General features: G+C 42.4%; 1 protein-coding gene across 1 annotated transcript in view; it reads right to left on the bottom strand.

Annotated features, from left to right (window-relative positions):
• BARX2 (BARX homeobox 2) overlaps positions 1–22,753 on the bottom strand; it is a 76,713-nt gene that overhangs the window by 13,145 nt on the left and 40,815 nt on the right. Inside the window, exon 2 of the mRNA XM_047824298.1 lies at positions 1,978–2,278. Coding sequence (XP_047680254.1) covers positions 1,978–2,278 — 301 coding nt within the window. The remainder of the gene's footprint in view (positions 1–1,977; positions 2,279–22,753) is intronic.

Here is a 22,753-nt window from a genome sequence, read left to right as displayed (position 1 = left end):
GTCACCTGAGAGGTGCCTGGGCAGGTATCCGGAAGTCCCAGGAGCTTTATTAGGAACTAACATTTCTGTTAAAGAATCTTCTGGCTTCTAGAAAATAAGCCTAAAGTTTTACCCTGTTGAAGCCCTTCTGGTAAACCACCACACAAGTGGTAAATAATGCACCCACCTCACCTGGTTGCCCACATCCCCGAGGCTCTCCGTCACATGCCGGGGGTACCGAAATTGCTGCTGATGCCTAGAGATCCCTTCTGTTATTCCCCAGTTCACAGCCACGTCTCCACTGTCCACCCAAAGGCTCCTCAGATGCTCAAGTTCAAACAGAACTCACTCTTTCCCCACCAAACCCAGTCGGTCCTCTGCCTTGCACACCTGCAGTTACGGTGGCCCGATCCTGGAAGCGCAGAATTCCCACTCTTTCCTCTTCTTCATGCCAGTGTCAGTTCTGTCCATTCCACCTTCAAAACTGTTCTCCAATCTCTTCTCCCCTCTGTGTTCCCACTGTCACCACCTTAACTCGGGTGTTCAGTGACTATCCCTGGACTCCCTCCCATCCTCCTGCTCCATCGCTTCCCTCTCAAATCAATCACTTACGGTGCCACCAAAGTGAGGAGTCTAAAATGTCAACCTGGCCATGTCATTTGCAGTGCTTGGTGGCTGCTGACGGACAGCCTAGACAAAATCTGCATTCTTGGGCCAGGCCCACGAGCCTTCCCATCCTCATCTCTGGCCATGCCCACACATGCACCTTCATCTGGAGATGTCCCTACCACTTGCATTTCCCTCAACAGGGAGACGTGCCTCTCTGCCTCTGAGTGCCATTCCCTCTGGAATCAAAGCTCTTCGTAAATGCTGCCTCCTCTGAGAAACCTTCCCGATCCCCACCCGACACACTCAGCAATATCTCTGTGCTCCTCCAGCCCTTGGTAACACACCGGCACCAGTACCCACGCACTGTGTTGTAGTCATTTGTCATTTCCTTCCCCTTGATCCGGACTTTCTAGACTCATAACCCCTGCCACAGTGCCTGGCATATGGCAAACCCCTGATGGGTGCCTGATTAATTGAATGTGTGCCCTTTAGTCAGTGGTTTATAGACTCCTCTCTCACTTAAATTTGTATCAAACAGCTACTAATAGCTTAAGAGATGCATTGGGGTTTCCTTCCCTTTCTCTTTGCTAGGACTAAGGGCCAAACCTAGCACGGACCAGGAAGTGAGCAGAAAGGACCTGGAAAATCCTCCCCCAAAATAGATTGCTCATTAGCTCAGCCACTTCCACATCTCCAGAGTGAGTATAAAGAAACAAGACAAGACATACATTCTTGCACAGTCTGCAGTTTAGATACTAAATTAAAGAAATAAGGTGAGAATCTGAGTAAAGCAGGGGTCATAGCTCAATGATCTGGATCTCAAAAGGGTTTAAAGAAGGGCCTCCCATCCAAGTCCTCCTCCTCTCAGCCACGTGGTTCTGACTTAGTATCTCTCACATGTATCAGGACATCTAACAGCTCCTCAACTGAATTAATCCAGGCCTTTCCATGCAAGAGCCAGGCCAGCACACTGAGCCAGCTGGGAGTCGCGGGGTAGGGAGAAGCCCCAGAAGGCCCCGGGTCCCAATTCCACATCTAGCCCCACTGCACCTGAGCCTGCACGTAAAGTGGCTTTTCAAAACCAAACCCGTTTTCCAGCTCAGAACCTGGGCAACCATTTCCTAAACATGACCTTGCTCATTATACTTGAGCAGTTAAGCTAAATACAGCAAGGAGCATAAATTCAGCAACACGCAGGCTTCCGGGGCTTAAGTGTGAGGAGTGCACGTGGGCTGGGTTCTGCTGAACGAGCGGGAACTACAGAAGCCAAGGACGAGACTCCTGCCGTGGTGTGGAACCTCTCTAAAACAGTCTTTGTGGCCATCCATCCCCCACACACAGCCAAAGGGGTCTTCTTCCCTGCGGACAGTCCTCTCCCTGGTTTCTCACCTGTCTGGGGTGGACAAGTACTTCTGCTTTTGGAATTTCTTCTCCAGGCCCATGAGCTGCAGCTCAGTGAAGATAGTGCGACTCCGACGGGGCTTCTTCTGCCGGGGCGTGGGCTGCTCCGTCTCTGACTCGCTGCTGCCTAGAGCCTCGCCCCCCGGGACCTCAGCAGAGGTGGCCTCAGAGGCCGGGTGGCAGGACAATGCCTGGGCAGCTGCCGGGGTGGCAGGGACCAGGTGGGAGATGACCGCGGGCTGTCGGGTGATCACTGAGAGGAGAGGGTATGCCCGGAGGGAAGCAGGGCCTGGAAGACAAACAGGGAAGCAGGTCACAAGAGGAGCCAAGGGGGAAGGAAGCCAGAGGCCCCCGGAGGACCACTTGCAGAGACCTGACTGGTGGGGCCTCTGGATCACGAGGAGGTATAATGGAAGAAGGGGAAGCAGCAGCAACTCATGACCTAGAACTGCTGGGTGGGCGGGTGAGCTGTGCTCAGCCTGAAGTATGAGAGGTCCCCACGGCCAGGAAGAGGGTCCTGCAATTCCTCTGGTGTTAAGTGGACGTTTCCCCTCTCTCTTTTTTCTTTTTAAAGTTTATTTATTTATTTTAAGGGGGAGGAGAGGGACAGAGAGGAAGAGAGAGAGGGAGAGAACCCCAAGCAGGCTCTGCACTGTCAGCACAGTGGCAGACACAGGACTTGATCCCATGAACTGTGAGATCGTGACCTGAGCCCAAATCTAGAGTCAGATACGTAACTGACCAAGCCACCCAGGAGCACCCGCCATCTTTTTTAAACCTCTGAATTCTGGTTTCAGAACTATGGGTCAATAATCTGAGCAGATGAAAAGTAGTTGTCAGAAAAAGCTAGAAAGAAACACACACTTGAGAATACAAATAGGTTTGTAATATACAAACTGCCTGAGAATCACCTCTGGTCTTTGTAAAAATACATAGTTGAAACTGTGCATTCCTCCTGAGAGGTCTTTAGACCTTGAATCATAACATTTTTCAGAGCTGGAAGGATGCTTAATGATTATTTCATCCAGGGGCTCCTGGGTGGCTCAGTCGGCTCAACGTCAACTCTTGGTTTTTGGCTCAGGTCATGATCTCACAGTTTCGTGGGTCTGAACCCCGCTTAGGGCTCTGTGTGTTGCCACTGCAGAGCCTGTTTGGGATTCTCTCTCTCTCCTCTCTCTCTCTGCCCCTCCCCCACTGTCTCTCTCAAAATAAAGAAATAAACTTTAAAAAGAAAACGAGTATTTCATTCAACTTCTTCATTTCAGAGACAAGGCTGAGTGAAAGGCTAAGTGATATGCCTAACATCACAGAGATTAGAGCTTTGAGCAAGAAGGCCCAGGAGTCAAACCAAGTTCTTCTGGCTTGAAGTCCACTCTGATCACATCATGAACCACATGCATACATCATTTAGGGAAGGGGGACAAACAGAAAGATTTTAATTCACATGGAAACTCGGATCCATTACAGCCGGCTGCCTACAGCACTGTGCTGAGGACGACTGCCAGGCTGGGTCAGAGCTTGGCTGAGAAAAGAGAGCTGACGTTGAGTGATGACGTCTGCCGAAATGCCGTGGGCATCTGCGGGGGCGTAAGGTGGTATATATGCTAGCCATGTGCCACTCCTGCCTTAGGAATTTCAAGGCAGAAGTACTTTTCTGTCCAAGAATCTTACGTCTTTAAAGTTCAAGTAAAAGAGCTCTTCCTTTTCATTATTCAATAGGATTATGTTTCAAATGTCATGATCATTACCTATATGTCATTTTATCTTTCTGGGCCTCAGTCTTGCCATCCACATAGTGAGTAAAAGTAGATAATTTCAAAGAATTCTTCAAATTCTAACTTACTGATGCCAGTAAAATACCTCTCATCCCAAGCCCATTTTGATATCTGATGAATACAGAGGAGACATAGGGACTGCCCTTGGGGACTCGGCCCGGCCCTGACAACTCATTACAAAGGCAAAGGCAGGCATGTGAGCCAGCCAACATTCATGCTAGTTCTGGGTTAAAACGAACCAATTTCAAAGAAACATTCAGGGGCTGCTTGTGTTCTGTCTCCCTCCTCTGGGTTCGCTTTTCTCTTCTTATTCATTCCCATGCTTCTGTTTTGGACTCCAGTCATAGTTATTAAAGCAGATAACTTCTCTTGTTCTTCTAGAAAGGCCCAGTACAAACCACAAAGTTGTTAAATAATAAATCACCAACGGCTATGACTTCCATGAACTCTCCAGCCAATGCTAACACTTGAGGTTTTATGTTGTGGATTCTTTTTGAGGAAAAAAAAAAAACATCTGGGAATGAATTATAGCAAGAAAATAAGGACACCTGGGCCTCTGGTTTTGGATCTCCCAGCATACATTACGAAATGTCACTTCTTGAAAAAAAAATTATCTGAAAGCTTCTTTACTGGCATGAGGTATTTCTCATCTCGAATCACTTTATTCCTTTAATTCGGACATTTCTTTTAAAAGGAACAGTCTTTATTAAACAGGCTAACTTATACTCTAGATACTCTGGAGCTTACCAGCATGGCAACTACCTAGTTACCTACCTGTCAGTAATGCTTTTATCACCTGAGTTTCCGCTTTCTCTTGTGAAGAGAATTAAACTTTTTTCCTTAACATTAAAAAATATTTTGGAAGTGTGGTAATATCTAGTGTTGGCAAGGATATGGGGAAATGGGCACTCATATATTATTGGTGATATACCAGTATAGTCTTTTAGAAGGACAAACTGGGGTGCCTGGGTGGCTCAGTTGGTTAAGTGTCTGACTCTTGATTTTGGCTCAGGTCATGATCCCAGGGTTATAGAATCGAGTCCTATGTCAGGCTCCACAATGGGCATGGAACCTAAGATTCTCTCCCTCTCTCCCTCTTTCCCTCTCCCTGCTCTCTCTCTCTAAAAAAATTTTTTTTAATAAAAGGACAAACTAAGCAGTGCCTCTCAAGTTACTGACCAGGCAATTCTATAATGAGGCCAATTTGCCCATAAGCACAAAGATTTATGTACAAGCGTATTCACTGCAGCCTTGTTTATAATAGTGAAAAAGGGAAACAACTCACGTATCAACAGGAAAATGATTAGTGGTACATCTACAGTATGGACTATGATGTAACCACTAAACAGAGCTATATAAACAAATAGACAGATAGATACATTGATTGATAGGTTACATGGAAAGATGGATAAAGTGAAAAAATTCTGAAATATATTATTGAGAGAAAATAAAGGTATGGAACAATCTGCATTCTATTAAAAAATCCAGATGTGTATCTGTATTTAAAAATGCATTTTTTTAAGCCTAGGAAGTTAGTCGTCAAGTTATTAACAGTAATTACCTCTACAGAAGAGTGGGAGTGGAACATAGTGCACAGTGGTCTCTACGTATTAATCTAATCCTGGATTCAATCCTGCCATAAATGGTTACTCAGCAACTACTATGGGCTGTACTCTGTTCTAGAGGTTGGGGATAGCAGTGAATTACATAAAGTCCCACCTTTAGGAAGCTTACATTTCAGTCAGGGAGGTAGACAGAAAACAAATAAATATATAATGCTAAAGGAACACCTGAGTGGCATTAGTCTCTTGGTTTCAGCTCAGGTCATGATCTCACAGTTCATGGGTTCGAGCCCCACATCGGGCTCTGTGCTGATGGTGCAAAGCCTGCTTGGGATCCTCTCCCTTTGTCTCTGCCCCTCCCCTGCTCTCTCTGTCTCTCTCAAATTAAATAAGTAAAAAAAAATTTTTAATTAAAAAAAAATATATATCCACTATATATATATATACATACATACATACAGATATGCATACATATAATGCTAAGTAGTGATAAATTCTGTGAAGAAAAACAGCAGATTATGAAGATGGGGCAGGTGAGGAGGAGGCAGATACATCCGAGAGGGGAGGCAAGGCAAGGAAGAGGTGACAGTTTTGGCAGACAGGTGAGTCAGGGGAGAGGAGAATCTTGAGAAGAGCACCTGGGCATAGAACCAGCTTGAGCAAAGCCCTAAAGTGGGAATGGTCTGTGTTCAAAGTCAAGCAAAAAAGACAGAGTGAGTAAAGGCGGGGGGGGGGGGGGGGTGGGGAGTCACAGGAGATAAAAATTTGGAGAAATATGCTGCAGTCAGATCACATAAGGTCTTCAAGCCCAGGCCAAACAGTTAGGATTTTCTTCAGAATGAGATAAAAATATTGGTGAGATCCGAGCTGGAGAAGGACATGATGTGATCTGTGTCCTGAAGATCTCTATGGCTGCCATGTCGGGGACTGAATGTAGGGGTGGAGGGGAAGCAAAGGAGTAAGCCAGGAGGCCAGGCCACATTCCAGACCAGAGACCATAGTGGCATGGGCCAGAGAGGTAGCAGCTGTGGTTGTGAGAGGTGGTCAATTCCGCGTGTGCCTTACAGTTAGGGGCGAAAGAGCCTGTGGAAGGGCAGATGTCATGTCTGAGCTACAGGGAGTTGCCATGACACATCTGGGTGTCTGGCCTTAGCACCCAGAGGAACAATGGTGCCATTTACTAAGAAAGGAAAGACTGGGTGAGGAGTAGAATTAGGTGGGGAAACGAAGATTTCAGTTTCAGACAAGATGCTGTTATACATGGTAGATGTGCTGAAAAGGCAACTACACACACCAGTCGCGAGTTCAGAGAAGAGGTTAGGTTGGAGAATACAACCCTGACTCATGGCAGTATATGTGGCACTTAGAACCACAGGATTAAATGCCATCACCAAGAGAGTGAGTGGAATAAAGAAGTAAAGAGACCCAAGGATTGAGCCCTGGGGTATGCCAACATCTGAGGTCATAAAAAGAATGAGAAGCCTGCCAAAGGAGCAAGGAAAGGAAACAGAAATAGGAAACCACTGACCCCATAGTTGAAAATCTGTGTACAATATTATGACTCCCCCCAAATGTAATAGCCTACCGTTGATCAGAAGCCTTACTGATAAACAGCTGATTAATACATATCTTGTACATTACATTACACACACACACACACACACACACACACACACACACACACACACCCATACTTAAAATAAACTAGGGAAACACGTTAAGAAAATAATAAGAAAAAGAAGATACATTTACCATACTGTACTGCATTTTTTGAAAAAAATCTGCATAGAAGTGTACCCATGCGGTTCAAACCTGTACTATTCAAGGGTCAACTGTATTTACATTCTACTATAAGCATGTATTACTTCTGTAATTTAAAAACAAAACTTTCAGTTTTGTTCTCATTGGAAAGTTTTAATATATGTTCAATTTGTCAAAAAAAGAATTTTCATGTATTGGTGCTCATACCCATAAATCATTAAACTTCTCAAGAGCTAGGCAAACAATAACCAACTAGAAACTCCAGCAATAGAGTATAAAGTATTTCTGGTTTTATGATACTGATAGTAAAGCAAATATTGTGGTATTCTGAGCAAAGGGGACTCTCTCTTAGCCACCTCTGAGCCAATGGGTCTATGGAATTTTCTCTCTTCATGATAGAAGATGTTTGAGTTCTCATGCTAGATAGAATCATATTCTTTCTTTTAAAATAAAAACTATTTAGTGTGGAGAAGTGATAGTCTTTAACAAGTGGTCCTGGGACAATTAGATATCTATATGCCAAAAAAAATGTTAACCTAGAACTCATAACTTATTTAAAAAATCAACTGAAAATGGATTATAGATCCAAAAGTTAACACTATCTTATAAAACTTTTAAAAGAAAACATAGGAGAAAAATCTTTGTGACTTTGGGTTGGGCAAGGGAATTCTTAGCTATAGCACCCAAAGCATGACACATTAAATAAAAAGGCAAAAAATTGGTTTCCATCAAAATTAACAACTTTTATTTGGCAAAAGATAATAGTAAGAAAATGGAAATATAAGCTATAGACTGGGAGAAAAATACTTGCAAATCACCGGACAGGGTGTATCCAGAATATATATTTTAAAAAACTCTCAAAGTTCAACAACTTAAAAAAAATCACCCAACAAAAAAAAATGAACAAAGGTTTTGGACCCTTCACCAAAGTGGATACACAGACAGCATGTAAGTACATGAAAAGATGATTAGTCATTAAGGAAATGCATATTAAAACAACAATAAGATACTACTACATATCTGTTAGGATGGTCTAAATATTTTTATAAACTGACAATATCAAGTGCTGACAAGGATGTGGAGCACCTGGAACTCTCTCTCATACACTGCTGATGAGATGCAGAATGGTACAGCATCTTTGAAAAGCGTTTTGGCATCTTCTTATACAGTTAAACTTATAGTTACCATATAACCCAGTAATCCCACCTCTTTTAGGTACTGACCCAAGTGAAAATATAAAAACCTGTATGCAAACGTTTATAGTGGCATTATTAGTAATTACTTACCAAAAATTGGAAATAATCCAAATATCCCTCAACTGGAATGGATAAACAAACTGTGATACATACATAAAGTGGAATAATGGAATACTATTCAGGAATAAAAAGTGAACAACAAATTATTTGATACAGGCAGCACCGTGGATGAATCTCAAATGCAATATCCTAAGTGAAAGAAGCCAGACTCAAAAGCTGTGGAATTTGCTTTACATGACATTCTGGAGAATGCAAAACTAGAGATGGAGAAGACATCTAGAAATCGGTGGTTTTCAGAGATTAAGGGTGAGGGAAGAATTTGACTATAAAGGGGTAACACAAAATAATTGGGGGTGAAGGGATGAAGTGACAGGGCTGGGTTTATTATTATTATTATTATTACTGAAGTGTAGTTGACATATAGTTGTTTCAGGTATACAACACAGTGCTTGGACCACTCTACACCTTACACTACACTTTACTTCTGGTGATGGGACTGTTTTGTATCTTGATTGCCGCATTTGTCAAAACTCATAACCATACACTAAAACAGTGAATTTTTGCTGAATATAAATTAAAAATAAAATTTAAAGCCCCCAAAACAGTCAATAAATATTTTAGGTACTGTTTTATTTTTTTAGGGTTAAATTTTTTTTTTTATTTCAGTATAGTTGACACACAATGTTACATTAGTTTCAGGTGTACGACATAGTGATCGGCCAAGTTTAGGTGTAGGACACAGTGATCGGCCAAGTCTATACAGTGTGCTGTGCTCATCACAAGTGTAGCTATTATCTGTCACCATACATACTACAATTCCACTGACTATATTCCTTATACTGTGCCTTTTATTCCCATGACTTATTTATTCTGTAACTGGAAGCCTGTATCTCCCACTCCCATTCACCCATTTTGCCCATCCCCCCACACCCCTCCCCTCTGTCAACCAAAGGTTTGTTCTCCATACTTACAGGTCTGATTTTACTTTTTGTTTGTTTCTTCATTTGTTTAGTTTTTTTTTAGATTCAACCTATAAGTGAAATTACATGGTATTTGTCTTTCTCTTTCTGACTTATTTCACTTAGCATAATACACTCTAGGTCCATCCATGTTGTCTCAAATGGTAAGATCTTATCTTGCCATTAAAGCTGAGTAATACTCCAGTGTGTGTGTGTGTGTGTGTGTGTGTGTGTGTGTGTGTGTGTGAACACATCTTCTTTCAGCAGGGAAATGCTAGAATCAAAAAGTCAAGAAATAAAAAATGTTGGCAAGGATGTGGAGAAAAAGGAGCCCCCATGCATTGTTGATGGAAATGTAAACTGGTGCAGCCACTGTAGAAAACAGCATGGAGGCTCCTCAAAAATTAAAAATAGAACTACCCTATTATGCAATAATTCCACTACTAGGTATTTTTACCCAAAGCAAATGAAAATTCTATTTCATTTTTATTATAAAAGTAACACAATCTGTTACAAAAGAAATTCAAAACAAATCAGAAATATATAAAGTACAAGTCTCCTCTCATTACTATGAAACCTAAAACTTAGAGAGAAACTTCCATAACTATTCCTATGTATATAGCACAAACATACAGATAGATGCTCCAAATCTAGTAATACCTAGGCTCATCTATTGAGACACGTAGTTACAAAGTGTTTATTTTGTGAAATATAAATATATCACTTAATTTTTTTCTAAATGGGTAGCCAACAATGTCAACGCCATATATTGACCAGTCCAGTGACTTAAAATGCCAGCTTTAAGACACACTAAGTTCCCAAAGAAATGAAATTGGGAATTTTGGTCACCAGAATCCTGCGAATCTCCTGCTGCCCAGAAAAGCAGCACTACCCTTCCCAAGGGCTGCCCTCTGGGGAGGTGGTCACAAACAGAGAACACAACTGTGATAGTATTACATGAAGGCAGTATGGGGAGGTGGCAGGGCGGAGAGGCAGGAAATCAGAGAGATGGGTAAATTTCTAGAGGCTGCCATGAGTTTGCAACTTTGGAGAGAGCAAACGCTATTTAGAGAAGATTTCTGAAAAACAGGGTATACACTGTGTATAATCCATGAATATACCTGTTGAGAAAAACTAAAGATCTTCATGTTCAACGCTTCTGTGGTCAGATTTCCATTGTCTTTGAATGTAATTCTGTACATACACTGGGCCATATGTGGTCCTAAAAACAGGTTGTATTATGTACACATGTGTCTGTTTCTGGACTCTTCCAACCTATCGAATTAATCTATGAGCCAACCACTCCACTTTAATTATCATAGTTTTTTAAGGGAGTTTTGTTATCTGGCAGAACAAGTCTTTATTCTTTTAACAAAATTTTCTTTTTCCCACTGAATTTTAGCATCCCACTAAAAATTTGGTTCAAATTACACTAACTTTATAGATTAATTTAGGGAAAAACTGTTCTTTGGGTGACCCTATCCTCTGGCAGGTTGATGGCTTTTTAGGGGCACCTGCGTGGCTCAGTCAGTTAAGCATCCATCTGTTGATATCAGCTCAGGTTGTGACCCTGCAGCCGTGAGGTCAAGCCCCACATCAGGCTCTGTACTAAGCCCGGAGCCTGTTTAAGATGTTCTCTCTCTCCCTCAGCCTCTCTCCCCCACTCGTGCTCTCTGGTCTCTCAAAATACATAAACACTTAAAAATGGCTTTTAGAGGAACGCTCATACACTGTTGATGGGAATGTAAATTGGGACAGTCACTGTGGAAAATAGTATGGAGGTTCCTCAAAAAATTAAAAATAGGAATACATATGATCTAGTAATTCTACTATTGGGCATTTACCCAAAGAAAATAAAAACATCAATTCAAAAAGATATATGCATCCCTATGTTTACTGTAGCAGTATTTAAACTAGCCGAGATATGGAAACAACCTAGATGTCCATCAATAGACAATGGATGAATGGATAAGGAAGATGTGGTGTGTGTGGGTGTGTGTGTTCATATTATATACATAATGGAATATTATGCAGCCACGAAAAGGATGAGATCGTGCCATTTGAGACAACATGGGTGGATGGAGAGGGGATTATGCTAAGTGAAATAAATCAGACTGAGAAAAACACATACCGTGTGATTTCACTCATGAGTAAAATCTAAAAAAAAAATAAACAAAAAGCAGAATCAGACCTATAAATGCAGAGAACAAACTGATGATGGCCAGAGGGGAGGGGGTGGGGGATAGACAAAATGGGTGAAGGGGAGGGGGAGATAAAGGCTTTCAGTTAGGAAACGAATAGGTCACGGGAATAAAATGCACAACATAAGGAATATGCTCAATGATACTGTAATAGCGTGTATGGGGACATATGGCAGCTATACTTGCGGTGAGCACAGCTTAATGTATGAACTTGTCACAACACTATGCTGTACACCTGACACTAATTGGGAATTGATGTAATTTGGTTCCAAAAGACTTAAATCCAACAACAAAAACACCTTCGTTGAACACAAAACAAACAGGGGCGCCTGGCTGGCTCGGTCAGTAGAGTGTGTAACTGTTGATCCTTGGTGTCATGAGGTCAAGCCCCATGTTGGGCACAGAGCTTACCTAAAAAATAAAAAACACACACACACAAAAAAAAACTTCCAGTGAAAGACAGTGACCTAAGGCAACATCCTTCACCAAAGCCTATAGCTGCAGGAATCCCGACCTGAGGTTCTAATGCAAGTTCAGCAAGAAAGCTGCACTCTATTCACTGGCTGAGAGCACCTTATGTTGTTGGAGGTGCACAGACAAGGCTACTGTGACGATGATAAATGTTCGGGGGTTTCAGCAGGACCACCCTTGTAAATAATATAATTGCAGTGAGCACTGTGCTGAGTTTTTGGCACTTGGGAAGCACAAACTCAGATGCAACGGAAGTCAGGGTGGGTAATGTGTGTGCTCCAGAGCATGGAGTCTCCTGAAAGGCAAACCAACAGGGAGCAGAAAAGTGAGACACAACGTACTTGAGCCACAGCTGTTTGCTGTCTCTTCTTGTTTTAATATATGACCCGATTTCCAACAAAACACCACTGGCCCCAAGCTTTAATTTCACAAAGCACTTGCAACTCCCATTTCATATTCCCACAAAACTACTGTGGGATCATTGGCCCTATTTTTACATTTTGGCTAAAAATCAGATTTAGGTTTTAAAAATAGCAAGGAAACATTTAAAATTAACACACACGTTAGGGGGCACTGCGGTTACTGAGAAGTCAGATGATGTAGAATGCTATGTATTAAGTATGTCTTTCCCTTTCCCTGAGAATTATCACTATGTGAAAATGTTGACTGAAGACAGCTGCCTTGCTATGCTGGACCATTTACATACACTTGTGAAATTCAAGCACGTTATCTGCTACCGAGAGAGTAATGACTAATAAAGCAAAGACACTGTTTAAACAAACACATTTTTAGTTGACAAAAGGGGTGTAAACACGACCACAACGAATGCATTTTCTAATAGTTGTTTTCCTTCCAACAATCCCCCTAACCAATGTTTCGCGGGAGGACGGATATCACATAACTGTGTGTACAGTATACCTAGAAGTCATTCCCTGCCAAAGGGTTGGCCACTTTTAGAATCTGTTTTTGGATTAGAAAATCTGAGTGCATTAGTGGTGGGTAGGACATGGGACATCCCAGGATTTGGGGGATGATACAGAACATTCAGCAGGCTAAACAGAACGTTTTCTGTTGTGCTGATTCTGAAAACTGTAAACTCATGCACGTGAACACATTTGGGCCGAGCTGCTGACTCCAGGCACATCTCCTCAAAGGAAATCCCCTTCCATGGCAGAAGCCCGTCCCCTCCAACTACAGCTGTCCTTGAACTTGAGAGCAGAATCTCCAAAGAACAGTTTTTGTTCCTACTCATCTCCTGTGGGCTTCTCTCTTCCACGCTTCCAACATACCAGTCCCCAAATTGACTTTCCACACCCACGCTTCCGGTTGACACAGGCAAGGGCCAAAGGTCTGAGTGGATAAGAATCTCTAAGCTGCCTGCTTGACTGATTTATGTTCCAGGAATGTGTGACCTATATATCCGCTGAAAGCTTCCGAGGGTCGAAAGCAACACACACAAAGACAGGGTGCAGAAATACTCAGATAACCTGACAGACTCAATGGGACAACTGGGTAGCTCTAGCTGAGCTTCCTGGGAAAAGTCATAAAATCACCCACATCAAATTATTCCCATAGGCTCACATTTCTACCAATTGGCAGGTAACCTGGGGTAGTGGAAAGAGTAGGGTCTCTACCATTGACGTGTGGAGTGATCTTGAACAGGTTACCAACCCTTTCTTAGTTTCAATTTCCCCTTCCATGAAGCAGGGCTAATAATAGTTCACCCATGTAGATTACTGTGAGGTTTAGACGCGTTACCATATGTGAAGTGCCCAGTGGGCATTTAATTGCTGTTCCCTCCTTTTCCTTTCCTACCTTCCCTGGAGTTGCCTGATGCTCTGTGAGTCAGCCAAATGAAAGCAGATAAATGTTCTTACCAAGAAAGCAGACTTCCCTGTGAACTACAGAAGTGGGTCTTCTCGTCATCTATGGTTTCACATGCAAAGCAAGACCGCAACTCCAGAATCTGCCAAATGGAGGTCTTCAACTGCCCTTATAGCTATGTAGAGAGACAGACAGCAGCAAGGGAGCAAAAGAAATCGGTGGGAGGGCTGACCTGGCTGGACATCCCCTAAACACTATCAAGACTCCAGAAATCATTACTTGGGCTTTGCAGATGTGTATAAAAAAATTCACAGAATGCTTAAGGGGCCTAACACACAACTCTTCCCAAGGTTAAGAAGGATGGGGTCAGAGATGGGAGACCCAAGATGGGCCAAAGTCAATCTCTAACAACTGCAGAGAAAGCAGATATGGGTGGTGAAAATGAATTTGGCTTCTCTTATGCTGAAAGAAGGCTAAAGAAAGGCTGGGCTGAGGGGAAGTGGTAACCAGACATGAAAATTCAGTCGCTGTGTGTCTAGATGGATAATCTGTAAGCATGGGAAAGGGGGAGAGGGATGAAAGCAAATATAAAGATGCTCTGAGAGGCCTCTTCACTTTGTGACCCATCACGTTTCTGGCCAGTAAGAGCTAATGAAACAGATGCACCCCTTTACAGGTTATGGTTTTGTACGACTAAAGAAAAGAGAAAATGTTTTTTTAAGAGGCCAACTCAAAGGCTGACAAATATGTCTTAGCCATGAACTACTTCATTAAAAAAAAGGCGGCGGGGGAATGCTTTGATAGGTTAAGTATAAATGAATTAGAAACATATGGGATAAGGGGTGCCTGGGTGGCTCAGTCAATTAAGCATCCAACTCGGGCTCAGGTCGTGATCTCACCACTCTTGAGCTCGAGCCCCGTGTCAGGCTCTGTGCTGACAGCTCAGAGCCTGGAACCTGCTTCGGATTCTGTGTCTCCCTCTCTCTGTGCTCCTGCCCTGCTCAAGCTCTCACTCTCGGTCTCTCACTCTCTCTCTCAAAAATAAATAAACATTAAAAAAAGAAAGAAACATATAGGATAAACTTATTCCAAAATGTACATGAGACTGCCATGCTGTAGACTCTGGAATAAGCATCTAAATAAAAACTTAAGAAGTTTTGCAAAGGTTGGAAAATACAGGAAGCAGGGAGAAAACATTTGGGGGGCTTTAGAGAAATGTAGGAAATTGGGAAAACAAGCAGAGGCCATCACAGCAACCCCGGCAGGCTGATTGCATCATTCCATCTTTTCAGATTCTTGATTTTGCAAAGAGACAGGCTCAGTCTTATCACAGCCAACCTGCAATGTCATCAAAATTGCAGCCGCCCACAAAAACACTGGGCCACTCTGAGAGCTCAGTGAAATCAATAAAGCCGGTTGGGGCCAATAGGTTTAGGGACCTTCCCCTCCTGCCTACAATGTCAGACTACCCAAATGTGGTCACCATCCACCCTCTAGCCTCCCCCACCCCCCGTTGCCTTCTGCCAAGGAACACACTGGAGACGGCATTGTCTTTCTCCCCCTGGCCATTCTGTTTTCTACATACACCCACACCTGCTTTCATCCATACCTCATAATCACTCACTGACGGAAAGCTTCCCAGAGCAGCTGTTGTTTAGTACAAAGACTGAATTAATCACTCCTACCTTCATGAGCCCACAGCATTTTGTTTGTGTCCTTATTCACCCTTACTTAATTCAAACCTTGGAGTAAGAATTAGTTTGTTTACCCATCTATTTCTCACTAGATTGCAAACCTCTTTAGGACACGATCACAAGTGCATCTTCCTAGTGTTTAACTGCATGCCTTACTTGAACTGATTTCACCTGGAATCAGACAATCAGGGCTGGAGATGTGCTCCTGACACCTTTGGGCTCTAATGGCCTCGGTCAAACCGAATTCCCAAGCTTCTGTTTTCTCTTCCATAAAATGGCAATGATACTTCTCCACAGGCTTGCTGAAGGTTAACATTAGATAATGAGCAGGAAAAGAAATATTTTTAAACAGTGAAGACCATACCAAAAAAGGCACTGATTTTTCCAAACACTCAAAAGGCACTAACGTTCCGTATTTTTGGAGATACTTCTATTGATGAGAAGCCCCAACACTGCTCCCTTGTGCTAATCTAATCCAACCCTTTGCTTCATACCTTGTGCTTTGCAATTTCTACCTAAGGTCCTGGCACCCCATGGACGCGGTCTACACAAAGCCAACCAGGAAGCTCCCTCTTGTTCACTGTCACTATCATCAGTAAACTTGACCAAACAGCTATGCAGCTCTACACTAACTGCTAGAGACAGGAAGGGAAACGATTCCTCACCTCTGCCCTCAAGAAGCCAATTATCTCATTGGGAAAATGAGCCACTAAAATGAAAAGGAGACAAGAAAACAAAAGCATGCAGCAAATGCTGGGTGGGATAAAAACCCTAGGAATTCAGGACAGATGGCTGTGTTCTACAGCGTACAGGGCTGATTTGGGAAAGAGGAAGGGCTGGGTTATGGGGAGAAAGGAAGGAATGGATTCCAGAGGCGCCATCAAGGAAAAACCAATAGGATCTGGAAAACTACTAGCCTGGGGTGGGAGACAGGTGCGGACACACGGAAGGCACAGGAAGACTCAAAGACTCTAGTGGCCCCTGCCGGAACTGTGGCACGTCTGCTCTGGGAGAATGTCCTGGTAGGAAAGATAAGGCTTACAGAGGCTTATTTAGTTTGTGGTGATGATCAGACACCCAAGTGATGATACCTAATAGGCAGTGTTAGTCACAAACTGTACTCCCCAGAAGTGCCCGGAGGTGGGTATGGAGACTGTACAGAGAACCAGAATTGAAGGATGGAAAGTCAAATCCATCTCCCAAAAAGTAACACTTAAGAACAACAGAGGATCAAGGACAAGGCCCTGAGGTGTGTCTTTATCAACGGGGCTGGAAAAGGAAAAAGAAGTAATAAACAAGACAAACTTGCCTAAGAAACAAGCAGCACAATAGAAGTGCACAGGCTCCATGAAAACGGCCAAAGAGAATTGTAAGAATGACTAACTTTCAGTGAGTCTACTCACTAGGAAATCGTTTGACCTGGGGCGCCTGGGTGGCTCAGCTGGTTAAGCGTCTGACTCCCGATTTCAGCTCAGGTCATGATCTCGCTATTTATGAGTTTGAGCCCTGCATCAGGCTCTCCCCTGACAGCATAGAGCCTGCTTGGGATTCTCTACCTCTTTCTCCCTCTCTCTCTCAAAAATAAATAAATAAACATTTATTTAAAAAAAATCATTGCCTTAAGTTCTAAAAATTTCCCCCCTTCTGACACATACAGACCTACCATCATAGTATATGAATCTCCACCAGGCAAGCTGGGAAAATGTGTGTAACGCCAGGGCCCCAGGTGAAGTTTCTAGAAAAAGCCACAGGAGGTTACTTTTCTGCAAGTGGCCCCATGAGTCCACAGGCAAGCTCCTGATTACCCAGAAGTAAAATCACCTGCCAGACTCAGTACCTATCTTATGCCAAAATGTAATTTTCTAAATTCAAGTTAATTTCCTCCTTCTCCCTATGCATTCTAATCCTGGCTTAAATATATTCTCCATAGCTTGCCTTTGGTTGCAAAGAATAGAAGCAAAGTGGGATAAAAGAGAATAAAATTCAATTCAATTTAACAAATTATGGAATACCTCACGTAGACACTGTGCCAAGAACTGGGGATAAAACGGTACACAAGACAGACCAGGTCCTTGCCCAGCTTATGGTCTGGCCAGATGGCAGACACTTAAGAAAGAAGTAATGCAGGGTGCTATAAAGAACATTCAGCAAGAGGATTTAACCAAATATAGGCGGTCAGCCTGCTCCAAGAAGGCTGTCGTTTAAACGGAGATGTAAGGTTGAGATTAGCTGAGATTCTAATCCGAGACGAGAGATAGGTAAAAGGATGCAAATTCGCCAAACACTTATTGTAAAAGAAAAAACGAATTTTTTTAAGAAAAACAAAAAACACAGGATGAAAAGGCATTTGGGCCTTACCAGAGAATACCTAAAGAGATTTGAATGTGGAAACTCGTTCCACTGAGTAGGGCCAGTGGGAAGAGTTCCCTGCTGTAACAACAAGGCAAGTCTCTAAACCAGAATGCTCTCAAGCCAACTGGGGTCTAGGAAGTCCCCCCAAATATAGTCAGGGGTCAGAATATTTCCCTTTGCCATAATGATCAGCATAATACAGGCATTTTCATCAGGATGTCTTGGAATCATGCAGTCAGTCATACCATTTCTGTGGTCAAGTCTCCTCCCCTTGATATCCCTTTGTTTGCTGATAAAGGAGTATCCTTAAAGGCTGTACAGTGAATGAAGTCAGGAAACACAGAACTGTGTGGCAGAAAGGACTCAAACTTTGGAGAGATGCACCCTATCAAAGAGAGGACAAAAGAGAAGCAGTGTATTTTGTAGAAGGATCTTGTTGGGTAGGATGGATGAGTTCCTCTCCCTTTCTCTTACTCAAGTAATTAAGAGCAAACAGTAATCAGAATATTATACAGCAGAACATCAATAGTTACTCATGTGTGAGTCCTGCTCTTGTAGGCAGTAAAGGATAACAGTAATAAGGGATAATAGTAGGAATAAAAACAGTGAACGTGAATCATGTGGACCGTGGTTACCCAACTGGCCAACCAGGACCAAAGAGTTGTGCCGTACGGCAAGAAGGCCTTCCCCTTCCCTGCACGGAGTCAAGTCCTGCCTATTAAGATCCAACTCTACCCTCAACAAGGCCATTAAGCTTACTTCGTCTTCAGGGCACAATGAGGTCTTTCTCTGAATTTTCCTCATTTGTAAATGGAGGAGTTAGATGGTTTTTAAGGTCCCTTTTTGGTACCAAGATGCAATCATTTTATCAGCAGTTAATGATACTCAGAGGCAGTGTGTCTCTGGGTTTCTCAACCCGACTGTAAAGTCTTTGCCTTCTATCTCTACCTCCCATGTGGTACTTCCCTACTTTGCCAAGATACCAACTGAACAAGTATTAGCTGAATGAAACAAGTACGCTGAGAACAAGACTATTAATGCATGCAGGTAAACCTCTCCAGCACTACTAAATCTTCTCAGTTCACAAGGAAGCGGAGTGATCAACTGTGTAACTCATCTCCTATTTCCTACAGGTGATCCAGATTGCAACTACTACAGGCAGAAGACTATCTTTGCGTAAAATCTAACCATGTACAATGAAGACTTTGTGGCCATGTGATTTGTAGCTAATGACACACTGAATAACAGAACACAGGGATTACTTTTTCTAACCTAGTCTTTGATGTCTGAGGCAGATGGAATTAAACAAAGTCATACAGAAGGTTGAGGTCTGAACCAAGCCACACCCCTAGAGGTAAGGACAAATGTTCTGTTCATGTCACCGTATTGCCTTCCTAGACAACAGCTACCAAAATGCTGAGTACTGGTTGGCCTCAAACATGTCTTCCTTCATGTGTTCTGGTTTTTTTTTTTTTTTTCAATCATTAACTCTCTCACTCTGCAACCTAGTGTTACAAACCACTGTGATTTTAATAATCTGAGAGGACATGGTAAATACTACTTTGGAAATTTCTGGGCCTTTAAAATTTCCTTTTTTTTTTCCCAGCTTTACTGAAACATGATTGTGAAATAAAAATTATATATGTATAAAGTGTGCAACATGATTTATGTACACATTGTGAAATCATTATCACAACCAAGCTAATAAACACAGCCATCACCTCACATAATTGCTTTTTGGTGTGTGGCAAGAACACACTTAGCAAATTTCAAGTATACATTATTTTTAACTGTAGTCATCACATGCTGTATATTAGGTACCCAAAACATATCCGTCTCATGAATGAAAGTCTGTCCTCTTTGACCAACATCTTCCCATTGCCCCCAACCACCAGCTCTCTGTAACTATTTTCTACTCTCTGTTTCTAGGAGTTCAACTTTTATAGACTACACATATGAGTGAGATCATGCAGTATTTCTCCTTCTGATTCTGACGTATTTCACTCAGCATAATGTCCTCCAGGTTCATGCATGCTGTCACAAATGGTAGGATTTTCTTCTTTTTTAAGGCTGAAGAATATTCCATTGTATGTGTACACCAAATTTGCTTTATCCATTCACCTGTCAATAGACATTTGGGTTGTTTCCATGTTATTGCTACTGTGAATAATGATGCAATGAATACGACAGTGCAGATCTCTCTTTGAGATAATGACTTTATTTCCTTCGGATGCATACCCAGCTGTGAGACTGCTGGATCATATGGTAGTCCTATTTTTCATTTCTTGAGAAACCTCCATACTGTTTTCCACAGTGGCTGTAATCATGTGGCCTATTTTTAAGGAAGCTTGAGTGTATGTATGTATGTATGTATGTATTCATTCATTCACTCATTCATTCATTGAAAGAGGCCTCTATGCCCAACATGGGGCTTGAACTCACAACCCCAAGGACAAGAGGTGCATACTCTACCGACTGAGCCAGCCAAGCACCCCAAGAAAGCTTGAGTGTTTTAGAGATTAACAGCTAATAATCTGACATGTTACAAAGCCAATTTGAAAGACTTTCCTTGGAAATTTCTCTTAAATTGGGCAAATACAGGTTTAGGAAGAGAGGAGGAATGTAAAGGTAGACCTTTAATCTGTGTATTTCAACTTGATGGCAACACTGGCACTGACTGGCTCACTAAGAAAAAAAAATAGTAACTCATCTTGTGTCAAGGGCCACAGGAAGGATCAATCTCTCTAAAATAATAGAGGGTCAACAAGCCACTAAATCAGTCTCATGCCTCTTAAATTTTACCCATGTCTAAAAGGCAATGGACAGAAGAGCCAAAAGGAAAGCTTACTGAGCACTACTGTGGGCTAGATTTTGCATATATCTACCTCTTAGTCCCAACAAAAGTCATCAATGACTTGGGCACATATCTGGAATCTGAATGGATATGTGTGATTCACGGCCATGTTCTTTTAATTATATCACACTATCTTCCAAAATTCTAAAATACAGTTTCCCAGGGATTTTCCTTTCTGGTATTCTAGGAGTCCAGGTAATCCATGTACATGCATACACAGTTAAAACCTTCTGCTTCTTCCAAGGGATACTAATGAGTTGTGCATTGGTGTTGGCTCATATTGCATAAGAATAGTCAATACTTTCTCAAGGGCCCCCTAATTTTCATGACATGGTGCCCCACTCCCAAAAGAAAAAGGCAAGCAAGGATATATTTTTGTTTCTTCTTCAATCGCATTAATTTTTTCCCAGTAGGAAGCAACATGTTTCAATGTATAAAATTTAAATCTACAGAAATACAGACACCAAAAAAAGTATATTCCCACGTACAGAAAAACCAGTGAAGTTCACAGATTTCTGAAATATAAAGGAGATCCTATTTGGAGAGGCTCTGCATGGAAGAAAGATGGTACCATGGTTTTAGCCTGGGCCAGAAAAGAGAACAAATAGTTGTGTTTCTTGGGGAACAGCTTGGGTTGAAACAACATATGATATTCTGAAATCCATCTAACATAGCAATAATCACCCTATTACCAAGACCAAAGAAGTAAGCCAAGCCATACACTAGGGCAAAGAACTCAGATTTATAGCCAGATGCCCAGGTATTGTCTCATTTTCCGTGAGCTATTTCCCCATTGACCATGTGAGAAGTAGAGAGGCATTTTTCATAGAACTTGAAACCATTATTCCCAGAGATCTGTATCAATATTGCTTTGGGTTCCACTTAATTAGTCAAATTTATTTTCTTTGCTGCTAACAAGTTAGCAAATGCTATAGAAAAGTAAGGAGAAAAACAAATGTTCCCTTTCCTCACTAGATTCTGAGTTCAGAATTTTAGGCTCAAAAATTATCATTCCAGGGGTGCCTGGATGTCTGCCTGTTGAGTGTCTGACTTCAGCTCAGGTCATGATCTCACACTTTGTGGGTTATAGCCTGAGTCGGGCTCTGTGCTGACAGCTCAGAGTCTGGAGCATGCTTTGGATTCTGTGTCTCCTGCTCTCTCCCTACTCCTCCCCCCTACTTGTGCATGCACTCTCTCTCTCTCTCTCTCAAAAATAAACAAACATTAAAAACTGTCATTCCATCAACAGAAAAAAATAAGGTAAAAAAATTGCAGGGTAGAATTGTACCAAGATTACATCAAAGCACAGTTTTGTGTTTTTTTGTGTTTTTTTTTTTTTTGAGAGAGAGGGAGAGAGAGAACATGAGCAAGGGGCGGGGCAGAAGGATAGGTAAAGACAGAATCTTAAGTAGGCTCCACACCCAGCATGGAACCTAACTTGGGGCTTGATCTCACGACTGTTCGATCATGACCAGAGCCAAACATCAAGAGTCAGATGCTTAACCAACTGAGCAACCCAGGTGACCCAGGCACAGAATTTTTTTTTTTTTTACTTTAAAAAAAAATTTTTTTTTTAACGTTTATTTATTTTTGAGACAGAGAGAGACACAGCATGAACGGGGGAGGGGCAGAGAGAGAGGGAGACACAGAATCGGAAGCAGGCTCCAGGCTCTGAGCCATCAGCCCAGAGGCGGGGCTCAAACTCGTGGACCGCGAGATCGTGACCTGAGCTGAAGTCGGACGCTTAACCGACTGAGCCACCCAGGCGCCCCCAGGCACAGAATTTTAAAATAAGTATACATTTAAAATTTTAGGATCCCCTTAGCCTACTAAATAAGATGGATACCAGAACAAGGTCTTAAAATGTAATCAGAAAATGGAAAATTAGGGGCACCTGGGTGGCGCAGTCGGTTAAGCGTCCGACTTCAGCCAGGTCATGATCTCGCGGTCCGTGAGTTCGAGCCCCGCGTCAGGCTCTGGGCTGATGGCTCAGAGCCTGGGGCCTGTTTCCGATTCTGTGTCTCCCTCTCTCTCTGCCCTTCCCCCGTTCATGCT

Source organism: Prionailurus viverrinus, chromosome D1 (genome assembly GCF_022837055.1).
Source record: "Prionailurus viverrinus isolate Anna chromosome D1, UM_Priviv_1.0, whole genome shotgun sequence".
NCBI classification, from domain to species: Eukaryota; Metazoa; Chordata; class Mammalia; order Carnivora; family Felidae; genus Prionailurus; species Prionailurus viverrinus.
The sequence above is the reverse complement of the archived record's forward strand: the minus strand, read 5'-3'. Positions and strand labels throughout refer to the sequence as shown.